Raw genomic sequence first — 13,313 nt, forward strand, 5'->3', positions numbered from 1 at the left:
ATGGGGAGCTTCCTGTATTTGAACTTTGTCCTTATCAGTGTTCCCCAGGACCTGACACTCTATTAGTAACCATGCATTCCACCAACTGTATTTGTTACAACTCTATTTCCTAACTCATCAATGAGCACAGTTTATTTTGATTGTTACAAGCACTATGTAAGAGATGAACTAAGAGGAAATTTCTAGAGGTGTGAATGAAGGTAGTATTTCAGAATGATGGTCCTAAGTACATTCTTTAAAATTACTATATTATCTAAATATTCATCTGTGATTAAAATTTGAGTATATATATATATATATGTTTGTATATACTCATAAAATTATACACCAAAAATATATCTCTATAAAAATATTTTATACCAAGAGATTATTATTGTGGGTTGTGAACTTTCAACTTAATTCAACATATGTTCCCTGTGCATATTGTTATTAAGACTTCAATAAAGGGTCAAGATAGTAGATATATAGTAAAATAAGAAATTTGAGTATGTTCACAGGAAATGAGGCACCACACATTAAGCTGCTCAAACATTGCTGCTATCTATAAGCCACTAAGCTAGTGACTTGTAGTCATGTGGATGATGAACAGCACTTAGAACAAGCCACTGTAGAGCCATAAGGGTGTCAATTTAAATGACCTATTTTATTTTGAGAACAAGAGAGAGTTATAAGTCACTCTAATGAACTCCTGTCATAGCATACTGTGCAAAAGTAAAGTATGATAGACAAAGAAACATTCAGTCTGTATTCTGCCATTCATATTGTAGTAACAGGCTTATTGAATTATTATTGATCTCTGCCAGATTAAATATCCCTACCTGACTGGGCTGCATTTCGATAACATGAGAGGTATTCAATTTAGAGTTTAAAAAGAATATTTCAATATAGTAATTAAGAGGGCAGTTTAGATTTATCTCAATAGGAGCTTATTAGTACATTTTTGTAATAACAAATTGTTATTCTTTCAATACTTTTGTAAAATTTGAGCTTTATACATTCTTACCATCTTCACCTACTCATTTGAATAATTTCTAATAGAGTATATTATCTGAATATCTAACCATCTCTAACTAGTTCCTAAGCAATTTGAAATTGGAGTAATACTAACTTTGATTTCCAATTTTTTTCTTCCTTGACTCCATGAATTTTTAGATAATTTATGGGATATTTCTAGAGCATCTTTGGCATCATTATACCTAATCAAAGACTTTACTATACATAAAACAGATTTTATTCAAATTCATATATATGAGTAAAGATATAAAAGAAGTCTCCTGTAAAGTAAAATATTTTCCAAAATAATGTTGATTTGAACCTGTCCTCCTAAGAACATCTATTGTTATATAGTAACACTGATATTTTACATCTATTTCAATTGTTAACAAATAGTGTCCTATGCAAACCACCAAGCAAATCCAGAATCCTGCCAGAGCTATTCTTATCTTTTCCTTAACTGAGGGTAAAGCCCTTTTTGCTGAAGAGACAATGCAGATAACACATTGAACATTGAGAATTTGGCTTGCCACCTTCCTAGAACTGTCATACCTATTGACTAATGATCATGGTACTGAAAAATCATTCCTTATGCTACCTGAAGAGAAAGGTAAATGTTAAACCAATTAGAAATGCTTTTATTTATTATAAAACCTGCCTGCAATACACACTGGTACAAATATCTGATTGGATTTAAGGCCCATTCAATGAGATGGCACCTGTGCCTGACAGTGATCAGCTGACCAGACACTGACACACCAAAATAGTTGGAAATAGAAAAAAAAGCTAATATTTCTACTATGCTAAATAAATGTAGCAATAAAATAACTCCTATCTAACCAAGCAAGTAAAATATCTGTATGACAAGAACTTCAAGTCTCTGAAGAAATAAATTGAGGAATATCTCAGAAGATGTAAAGATCTCCCATTGCTCATGGGTTGGCAAAATCAATATAGGAAAATGGCCATCTTGCCAAAAGAAATCTCCAGATTCAATGAAATCCTCATCAAAATTCCAACTCAATTCTTCATAGAATTAAAAAGAACAATTTGCAAATTCATTTGGAAAAGCAAAACCCAGGAGAGTAAAAACTATTCTCAACAATAAAAGAACTTCTGGGTGAATCACCATCCCTGATATCAAGCTGTGTTACAAAGGAATTGTGATAAAATCTGCATAGTATTTGGTACTGAGACTGGCAGGTAGATCAATGGAATAGAACTGAAGATACAGAAATGATCCCCGCCAAACACATGGTCACTTGACAAAGGAGTTAAACCTAACCAATGGAAAAAAGATAGCATTTTCAAGAATTGGTGCTGATTCAACTGGAGGTCAGCATGTAGAAGAATGCAAATTACTCATTCTTAATTCCTTGTACAAAGCTCAAGTCCATTTGGATCTTGGACTTCCACATAAAACCAGATACACTGAAACTAGTAGAAGAAAGAGTGGGGAAGAGACTCAAACATATAGTCAAAGGGGAAATTTTCCTGAACAGAACACCAATGGCTTATGCTCTAAGATCAAGAGTTGACAAATGGTACCTCATAAAATTACAAAGCTTCTGTAAGGCAAGGGACACTGTCAATAGGACAGAACTGCAACCAACAGATTGCAAAATGATCATTACCAATTCTACATCTGATAGAGGGGTAATATCCAATATAGACAAAGAACTCAAGAAGTTAGACTCCAGAGAATTAAATAATCCTATTAAAAATGGGGTCCAGAGCAAAAACAAAGAATTTTTCAACTAAGAAATAGAAATGGCTGAAAGCAACTGAAGGAATATTCATCATCCTTAGTTATCACGGAAATGCAATTTAAAACAACCCTGAGATTCTACCTCACATCAATCAGAATAGCTAAGATCAAAAACTCAGGTGACAACAGATGCTGGCTAGAATGTGGGGAAGAGGAAGACTCCCTCCATTGCTGGTGGGATTGCAAGCTGCTTCAACCACTCTGGAAATCAATCTGGTGGTTCCTCAGAAAATTGGACATAGTACTACCTGAGGACCCTGCTAATCCATTTCTGGGCATATACCCAAAAGATCCTCCAACATATAACAAAGACACATGCTCCACTATCTTCAAAGCAGCCTTGTTTATAATACCCAGAAGCTAGGGAAAAAAAAAAAAAAACTAAATGTCCTTCAACTAAGGAATGAATACAGAAAATGTGGTACATTTACACAATGGAGTACACAATGGTACACTACTCAGCTATTGAAAACAATGGCCACAAGAAAGTACATGGATGGAACTAGAAAATAAATCCTGAGTGAGGTAACCCAGTCACAAAAGAACACAAATTGTATGCAGTCACAATAAGTGGATATTAGCCCAAAAGCTTGGAATTACTGAGAAAAAAAATCACCAGTCATATGAAGCCCAAGAAGAAGGAAGACCAAAATATGGACAATTCATTCCTTCTTGGAAGAGAGAACAAAATACTCACAGGAGGAAACACAAGGGCAAAGAGTAGAGCAGGGACTGAAGAAAATGTCATCCAGCGACTGCCATACCTGGGAACGCAGCACATATGCTGCCCCAAAACCCATTACTATTGCTGATGCCAAAAGTACTTGCTGACAGGAACCAGATACAGGTGTCTTCTGGGAGGCTTTGCCAGAGCCCTACTCATACAGATGAGGATAGTTGCAGCTAACCATTGGACTGAACAAGGGGACTCCAATGAAGGAGTTAGAGAAAAGACTAAAGGAGTTGAAGGAGCTTGCAACACCAAAGGAAGAACAACAATACCAACCAACCAGACCCCACCAGAGCTCCCAGTACTAAACCACCAAGCAATGATTGAGTATACATAGAGGGACCATGACTCCAACCACATATGTAGCAGAGAGTGGCATTGCTCAGCATCAATAGGAAGAAAAGTTCGTGGTCCTTGAAGGCTCATTTCTCCAATACAGGGCAATGCCAGTGTGTTGAGATTGGCGTGGGTGGTGGGAGTCAGAGCTTCCTCATAGAAGCAGTGGGAACGGGAGGGGTAATAAGAGGGGCGCAAGGGGATAACATTTGAAATGTAGATATATAAAATATCCAAAAAAAATCAAACGAAAAAAAATAACTTCTATCAATACCTTACTATACACATACATCAGTGCCTTACTGAGGAATTTTCAAGAGCCTTCACCTTCCAGGATGTAAGAACTGAAGCAGGAACCCAAAATGGACAACGTGTAGAGCGAGAGATTTTGGAACACTCCGTTCAAAATGGAATAACTTCATTAAATCATTCCCCTCCGGGATCAGGGATCGTTAATGAAGAACTGGTAGAAAGACTGTAAGAGCCACAGAAGATGGATGACAAGAAGGAAAGAAGGCCCGTTTTAGACACAGCAGGACTGATGCAGATATGAATGCACTGAGAGTCTGGCAGCATGCACAGAGTCTGCACAGGTCTAAGCCAGATGGGATCCGAGTGCTGAAGGAATGCGGATACAAATGCTCGTCTGTAACCTAGAAACATCTCTATTCAAAACCACACTCAAAGGAAATAATTTTCTGTATTGGAGTCTCACTTGGTATGGAAACCATACTTCAGGGCACACTCATGCTTGGTAAATTAAAAAAAAATAGTGAAGTAGCTCAAATGCTCTTTGGAGGCTTTTTGTCTCTCTGTACTTTGGGCTTTCCCCCCTCCTTTATGGACATTTTTATATTCTGCTTTCCGAATTTGTTTGTGTGAGCTTTCTGTATCTGCCCATCTGTGTCTCAGCGTCCCTATGTGTCCTTTGTGCTTGTCCTTTGGTCCTGTTTTGTCTGTTCGTTTGTTATGTTATATTTTTTTTATTATTTTATTTTATTATCACTATAATTAATGTTGCATGCCTATTTGTATTCTAGTAAAAAAGGGGTGGTGTTACTTTTATTGGGTAGGTAATTAAGGAGAATCTGAAAAAAGGCCAGAAGGGAAGATATTATCAGCATACATTTATATGAGAAAAATATTTATCTTTAAATAATTAAATACAAGCAAGAACAGAAGAAAAGGAAAAAAATGTGTATTCTTACTTGCATAGGACTTGACTCACTAAAAATCACCAGTATCATGAGCAGAATTTTTAAAGATTAAATGGAAAATAGAATTAATGAAAAATTTTAAGGACAATTTTTTAATTTTCTTAGTATTCTAAGCAGTAGTGTGCTATTATCTTTATGACCAATATCGTTGTTTTAGTGAATATAATTTTTTGTTAATAGCACTACAATATTAGGGCCTACAAATATGGTATTTTCTAGTAACAAGATAAACAATTTTTAATTTCATATTTAAATTACCATCTTGTATACAACCAATTCTTTAGTTTTGCAAGCACCCAAATGACAAATAATTGTCATTTCATTTCATTTTACTTCATATATAACTCTGAGAGGACAGAGTTAGCCAGAGCTAGGCTCACTCCGCGACAGGATACAAACTGGCAGTTTGGGAGATGATGCCTAAGTTTCTGTTTCCCAGAGCTGGAAAAATCCATTACAAGTCAATTCCATGGGGAAAAAAAAACTCTTTTCAGGAATCTGCCCTACCACGTAGCCTGAGCCAATCTCAAGGGCTCATCAGGAGCTGTAGAAACTGCTGCACCACCTAGGTTGAACCAAGTATAGTTGATCACCAAATGTCCCCCAAATCCCCGAGAACCTTAATCAATCACAAAGACCCCTATATTAGTGATAGAACAAACCAATCAAGGAAATGAAAGGTACAAGTCACTCAATTCTACCCTAACAAACTTTAAATTGACCCAGCAAAATCCACATCTCTGTCTTCTATTCTGAAAAATCGTGGACCCCTGCATGAAGGTACTCTGGAGAATAAATGCTTTTATTTGATTCTGGGGTATCAATCTTCATAAATCACATTCCCTTACATTTCATATATATAAATATGTAAGAGTCATGAAATATTATATAATACTTTACATCTTCATTATGTCTTGCGATTTCTAGTTTTGTTTGTAAATGTTTTCTGCATGTACATGTGTGTGTTTCCATGTCTTTTTGCATTCCTGTGCTATTCATTTGTCCCTTTTTTTTGCTGGCATTTTGTATAATTGTATTTTGTTATGTTTATTTTTACTTTGCCTTATTTTATTACTTTACCACTTTACTATTTTAGTATGCTTATTTATGTTCAGGGTTGTGTTTTAATCGGGTGGGGAGGTGGAGAGGATCTGTGAGAGGTCCTTGAGAGGGAAAGATAATCAGAATATATTGTCTGAGAAAAAAAATTTAAAAATGACAAAACAGAGAAAGGGGAACATGGGGGAAAGAGAGTTCCTCTTGCTTTTATATATTTTTACTCACTAAAAACAAACAATTACACACTTTTTATTGTAAGCTATTAATATTATCTTGTCCCCTTCCCCTAATATTATCTCTCTTTTTTTAATGTATCTTTCCTTAAAGTCACTTGTTTAATTTGATCTGGTAAAACGCCTGAACTTGTTGGTTCATAGCAGACAGAACAAATCCTATCGTTGCTGTTTATTTACTTGTTGGTGATGTTTTCTAACATTTGATTCAATTCTTTCTCATTTATGTCCTTAATATAGGCCAAGAAGTAGGGAAGGGGTTTCCCACACTTCGCAATGCATCAACTAGATCAGCTGAAAGCCACCTGCAAAATAGTTTTTCTTTCTCCATATTTAAGGTTCTCAAATTTTATAATCACTAAAAACTTCATTGTTCAAAGACGAGGGCACATGATGAGAAAGGCTATGATGAGACAGTAAAGACGATGAACTTCCAAGACTCTTGGCTTTTCCTTCAAATTCTGGACATGAGATAAAAACTTCAAAGCTGCTATAAACAAAGGTCCTGTGGTTGTTTGCCAATAAGAACCTTGCTGATAGAATGGCTCAAGAAGTTCAAAGTCTGATCAGGACATATTTACCCAACAGTTGTGGACCAATTGGCATTCTGCTTTTTTGAAATGGCCAAATCTAAATTAGGTGAAGAAAACCCCCTAAGAGAGTAAAAAGACCACTAGCACTCAAGAGGAAGCCAGGATTCGAGTTCAGGTTTTCCCCTTCTGCTTTGCAGAGAGTCTTCCTCTTTATTTCTTGGTATTTGTCTTTCCCTACCCCTAATAGAAGTCTTTCTTCAACTGATGATTCTGTCTGTTTCTATATACTTTTTCACTATGGCTACCTGACATGCTCCAGATTTTCTCTGCCTTTTAAATTCTCAAGTGGCAAAGAAAATGAATCAATTCAAGGCCTCCCTTTGGGTAACAGGAAGTGTGGAGAAAAAAGTTTAAGAAAAGATTCTCAAGTAATGGTGTTTTATTTTCCTACTTGCTCATTCTTTAGGCAGAAGGTAATCATTTTAGATCTTTTCAAAGTAGTCTTCTAGATCATGGAGATAGCCTGCTAATTAGACACATGTAGAAATATTGTATTCTTTCCTATTTATAGAAATGAACATTTGCCTTCTTCCATTGTTAACAAGTTTCACATTGTATGTAACAAAAGACAAGTATATAATTGATATCATTCCTACAACTTTTGTAGTATTACAATGTAAATTTATTGCTTATCTAGAACACTTATGTAAACATAAAATTGGAAATACATCAATCCCCTAATACATAACTATGTTTATAGGCAAAGGCCACAGTACAAATATGCTTGGGGGAAAGTCCAAAATATCAGTGCAATTGGGAGGCAGATTTCTATTCTTACTTTCTCCTAAAAGTAGAACCATATTTGGGTCATTATTCTCAGCAGGAAGCTTTGAAACAACATCTAACCTTGTCTAACAAGATAGCGAGTGTCTTTGCCCTATTTTTGCTCAAAGGTAAGTTGGCCAGGGCATAGAAACAGGACATGTGTACTGTGCTTTTCTCTTTCTGGAAGGATTCCTAAAATATTACCCCTCCCCCAATCTAGAAAAGAATGAACTTAAAAAAAAAACATTTTAGTTTTCTTATTTAAAAAATTCATACATTTATAGAGTTAATTCTGGGTCCTCTCACACCCTTACACTCCTGCCTTCATTATTAACACTTTTCACGCTCCCTTCTCATATCCATTCCTCTTTGTGACTCAATGACTTTAATATGAACTATATTTGGAACCATCAACTTTTGAAGCATCCACTGGATACTGGTGAGCTCATGTCAAAGTAAATGTGGTGACAGTTCCCCTAGACTCCACCAGTAGGCAGACTTTGATGGGGGTTTGAGATTGTTTTGTGAATCACTCTGTATGCAGGCTTCACTGATAAGTTTGTTGTCTGTGATGGACTAGTTTACTAGCTAGAGGTATAAACAGATTGTAATTAAATTGTGAAGCTCTGAATAGTTCCGCCATTTGATAAAATTTTAGACATGTTTTAATGCTTATTGATCTTAATTTTCCTAAAATCATTTTTTCAGAATATTTAGAATTACACATACATTTTTCTCCATTTCTTTGAGATGTATTTTCAAAAACATTTTTACAGTTTTACATTCTCTAAGCATTTTCTCAGTGCCTTGAAATATAGCCTTCAGGGAATTTGTAAGTGTTGAGACTACAACAAAGATATGCAAACATGTTTTTTTTTCTCTGCTAACCTAAGTAGACAATACAAGGAGTTAGCATGCTTTCTTCATCCCAAGGCTTAAACGCCAGCTCCCTTAATTCAATCCAGTTGTAGTCAAACCAAACCAAGGTCTTTTTCCACTATTACAATACCTTTCAAATAGTCTTAGACTTTTATAGTGAAAATTTTGCTGTGTATAACTATATTTTAAAATTATTGAGATGAGAAATGTCTGATTTCACATCACATAGCTGAAGCTGATTTTAAATTCGATATGCAAGGTTCATGTATTTTATCATTTCTTTATATTTTTCTTTAAGACATTCATCCAATTCTTTCCCTTGTAACTCTGCCTTATTTATTAAATCATTCTCCTTTGGTATAGCTCAGAATTGCACATATTTGACAACACAAAATTTACAACGTTATGTACTTTTAAATATTGTAATGTTCAAAGGAATATATAAACATAGTAAATTAGAAAAACTTTTCACATTTCCAAGTGTAGTTGTTCTCCAAACTCTAATTATCATTATTATACCTTTTAGCTCAATTTTCATATCAATATAAATGTCATGAAATTTTAACATTAAATTAACACAATAAGGAAAATGCGAATTATGTTAACTTATTTCTAAAGAGAATCTTTTCATATGATTAATATTCTGGCTAACTATGGAGATACGCAACTTTGAATTTAATGATTAACTGTATTTCTTTCTTAACTTCATTACATCCTCAATATTAATTTTATTCATGCATTTTAATACTGTAAGCGTTGTATGAGAAATACAAAGCATATATCTTTGTACATTTGTGATTTCACATAATATAAAGACCACCTTTTCCCCATTATGTAGACTATAACTAAAAATCTAATGATAAAAATTCAGTTGCTATTTTAGCTTTGAAAGACCTAAAACCAGTGTTTTAAGACAAGCATGGTATAAATACGGTATTATAATTGCTTTACTGTACCTGTATATGCAAATTGAACAAGATCCCAGAGTGCATTTGGGTCTATGCCTTCCATCTTGATCTCCTCTTGCTTGGCTTCACAGACATCGCTTGTAAACATGGCAGCAAAGTAGTCAGAGACAGAGCTCAGGACAAGCCTGAAAGAGGCACAGGACCTATTTTAGGCATTGCTCCTGAAGCACAAAGCACTGAGTTCAGCAGACACAATGAAGACAAATGAATCAACCATCAGCAATTTGATCCAACTCTAAATTTATAATTTAAATTTAAAAGAAGTCGAATGGTTTTTTGAAACTATTGGGAGGATGTGAATTGTTTGGCAGAGATTTTTCAGAAGCATCAAAAAAACAAAAACAAACAAAACAAAACAAAACAAAACACTGTAGCCGTTCTCCTCTTCGCCCCTCAAAATGAAATGTTCTAACCCTGATGCAGAAATAAACAAAAAAAGAAAAACAAAACAAAACAAAGCATAAGTTTTGGATCCAGGACATTCAGAATACAGAGTCTGAACCTGGAAGAGAGAAGGGATTCTTTTTTTACTACTAGCTAGCATGCAGCCTTCCAAATATTTATATTCGTCAAAGCAATGTAGGCTTCTGGGGAAGAAAGGGTCATTTGTTGTGTTCTGCTTGGAATCTGCATGCAACACTGCTGATCCGCCAGGAAATACATATCTCGTTATGAAAATACTGTGCACATAGTATGGCTGGTTTTGAGATAGCTGCAGACTGAAATGATGCATATTCTCCAATAAGGAATACAAAGCTTGCTACTGTAAACCTAGTCAAATGCCTGTCACTGTCCATGACACAGACTAAATCTGTCACTGTTATTTTGCTAAGTAAGCATGTGCCCAAACATCCTTTAAACATTCAGGTTTACATCTGGAGACTAATGCTATTATTTAGCCCTGGGCAGAGAAGCTTCCTTTTTCACACTAGACAGTGGATAATGAAGAGACTTGACCTGTTCAAAATGAGTGAGATCTAAGTATTCAACCCTAAATAAGAGGCATCTACAACCCCTTCTGAGGATATTGGGATGCTTTAGAAGGGGGAGGGAGAGGGGGATAATTTAAAGGTATACTCTGCGACATGCTGTGACACATTGAAGCTTGCACAGCAATTTATTTTGTGGTTTGTCTGTTTAGTTGGTTTGGTTCTTGTTTGTTTTTTTTTTTGTTTTTTTTGTTGTTTGTTTGTTTTTTAGTGGAGGAGGAGAGAGTTGAATATGAAGGAACAAGGAGATGAATGGGGTTTGGGGCTTGATATGAAAATCACAAGTAATCAATAAAGAAGTTAAAAGAGGAGTAGCCTACAGAGGGGAGAGGAGTAGTGTTATAAAAGGTTTTCTTCTACATATGGTATTGCTGTTGCAAGGAAGATCACTAGAGATCCTAAACTAGGCTGGAAAATGAAAGGCAGGGCGGGGCAGGGCAGGAGGAAGGCATGTGTCCTTCATTATTCTAACATCGATTTGTGACAGAGTGTGAGAACTTGAGGCAGTACTGGCAGTTAATTGTTTCTGAGGAAGGAATATATTTATCATTTTATTCACTGATGTAGTTACCGATAAACCTCCGTGATCTAGTTTTCTTAATCCTGCTCATATACCTAACCTTAATTTACCTTCAATGGGTCTAAACAAAACAAACAAATGTGAAAGTGGGAGAAGAGTATGAGCAAAAGAAGAACAAAAGAACTGCAGGGATATAAATGGAGAGGAGCCTGATGGAAAGGAAGGCCAGAGACAGGAGCAAATCGGGATCAAGCTCAAGGGGAGGTCCCAAGCCCTGCCACTATTACTGAGGCTGTGGAGTGCTCCCCAAAAGCATCCTATCATGACTTCTCTTCAAGAGACCCAGCTGACAGAGTCAGATGCAGATATTTACACCCAACCAGTGAAAGCTGGGGAAAACTGAAGAAGCTGAGGAGAAGGGTGACCCTGAAGTCTCAAATGACCTGGACCCTGAGATCTCACAGACACTGGCCCACCAATCAGGCAGCGAACACTAGTTGGTCCAAGGCCCCCAACACATATACAGCAGAGGACTGCCTGGTGTGGCCTCAGTGAAGAAGATGCTCCTAACCCTGGAAAGAATTGAGGCCACAGGGTGTGAGAAGATGTGTTGGTGTGCGGGGCGGGTACATCCTCTTGGAGACTGGAGATGGGAATGGGATGAGGAACCGTAGAAGGGCTGACAGGCACGGGGATAACAACAGGACTATAAAAAATGATTAAAGAATAATAATACTTAAAGATAAAAATTAAAAAGAAAAACCAGAGTAAGCAAGAGTGAGAAAGGAAACCAACCAGGGATATGAAGAATGAATTCGGTGAGAGAGTACACTGCACATATTCATGAAACTGTTGCACAGGACTAAGTTAAAAATAAGCCAAATAATGAAATATGCCTGTTGAAAGTATAATATAAATTTTACCCAATGAGCCATTAAAAATTAAACTATACATTACCCTTGGCTATCGTATGACTTCACAATTTTCTGCTTTAACCAACACTAATTGGTGATCAAACGCATTTGTACCATTTAATGGACATTATATGAAATTACAGTATGATAATTTCTTCCTCCATTCGACTTCAAGAAGAATTTATATGTATGATGTATATTTGGTAATGAAAAACTTATATTTTCTCTTTTTTCGAGTATTTATTTCTCTTTACAGCATCAATTTCTTATCAATGGTAGAAAATGTTTTCTTTAGGACTATTTTAGTTTAGCTATGAGGACAAAGGATTTCCTAGCTTTTGTTTACTAGATTTTTTTTCTAGTATCATTTACAATATATCATAAAGTATTCTTACTTAATGGGGGATAGTAGATTTATTCCTTTCATTTATGAAGAAATGCCCTACTTCATTATCATCTAGACTTTATTAGTTTTAATAGAATATTAATTTTCAAACTATTTTATGTTGTAATGTACCATTTATTTGTAATTAATTTAGATTTTTCTTAGGATTTTTATCATTTTTACAGTGCTACATACACACAGGTATATCATTTGTACTTGAAAGTAATGTAAGTGTGTGTGTGTATGTATGTGTGTGTGTAGGTATGTGTGTGGTGTGTGTGTGATGTGTTTGTGGTGTGTGTGGTGTGGTGTGTGTGTGTGGTGTGTGTGTGAGTGTGTGTGAGTGTGTGTGTGTGTGTGGTGTGTGAGTGTGTGTGTGTGGTGTGTGTGTGGTGTGTGTGTATTTGTGGTGTGTGAGTGTGTGTGTATGCATGTGTGTGTGGTGTGTGTGTGTGTGTGTGTATTTAACCTGTAGTTGCTCTAATTTCCTGAACTTCTGTAATACTGAGGTTGAGCATTGTAAGCCAAATATTACAAACTGTTTGCATTCACATTCTCATCGTTTCATCCAACTCATTTCCCACCGTGTCTAATAAAATGTGTTTTAAAAATTCAGAATAGACCATCGTTTAAGTTGTCATTTATCTCATGCACAGCACCTCTTTTTTGAATTAATGAAAATATATCACTTGCTGTTTTTATGTACCTATATAACAAAAATATTTTGAATATTTTTCATTGTTACTTTTATCAATCTAAAGCCAGGCCATGTGGGTCACACCTGCTTTCTTATCTTTTGGGATGCTAAATCAGAATGACGACTAGATTGACCTAGTTACAAAATATTAACAAATAATAAATAGAAATATCAGCTACAGAGATGGCTCAGCAGTTAAAATTACTGGCTGCTCATTCAGAGGAAAAGGGTTTGATTCCATCCATTCGGTTGACAGCTCATAAACAT

At 35.7% G+C, this 13,313-nt stretch overlaps 1 protein-coding gene across 1 annotated transcript in view; it reads right to left on the reverse strand.

The window, feature by feature from the left end:
- The window catches only part of Klhl1 (kelch-like family member 1), a 429,891-nt gene that overhangs the window by 250,467 nt on the left and 166,111 nt on the right, over positions 1-13,313 (reverse strand). Inside the window, 1 exon segment of the mRNA NM_001394673.2 lies at positions 9,530-9,666. Coding sequence (NP_001381602.1) covers positions 9,530-9,666 — 137 coding nt within the window.

Source organism: Rattus norvegicus, chromosome 15, assembly GCF_021556685.1.
Source record: "Rattus norvegicus strain SHRSP/BbbUtx chromosome 15, alternate assembly SHRSP_T2T, whole genome shotgun sequence".
NCBI lineage: Eukaryota > Metazoa > Chordata > Mammalia > Rodentia > Muridae > Rattus > Rattus norvegicus.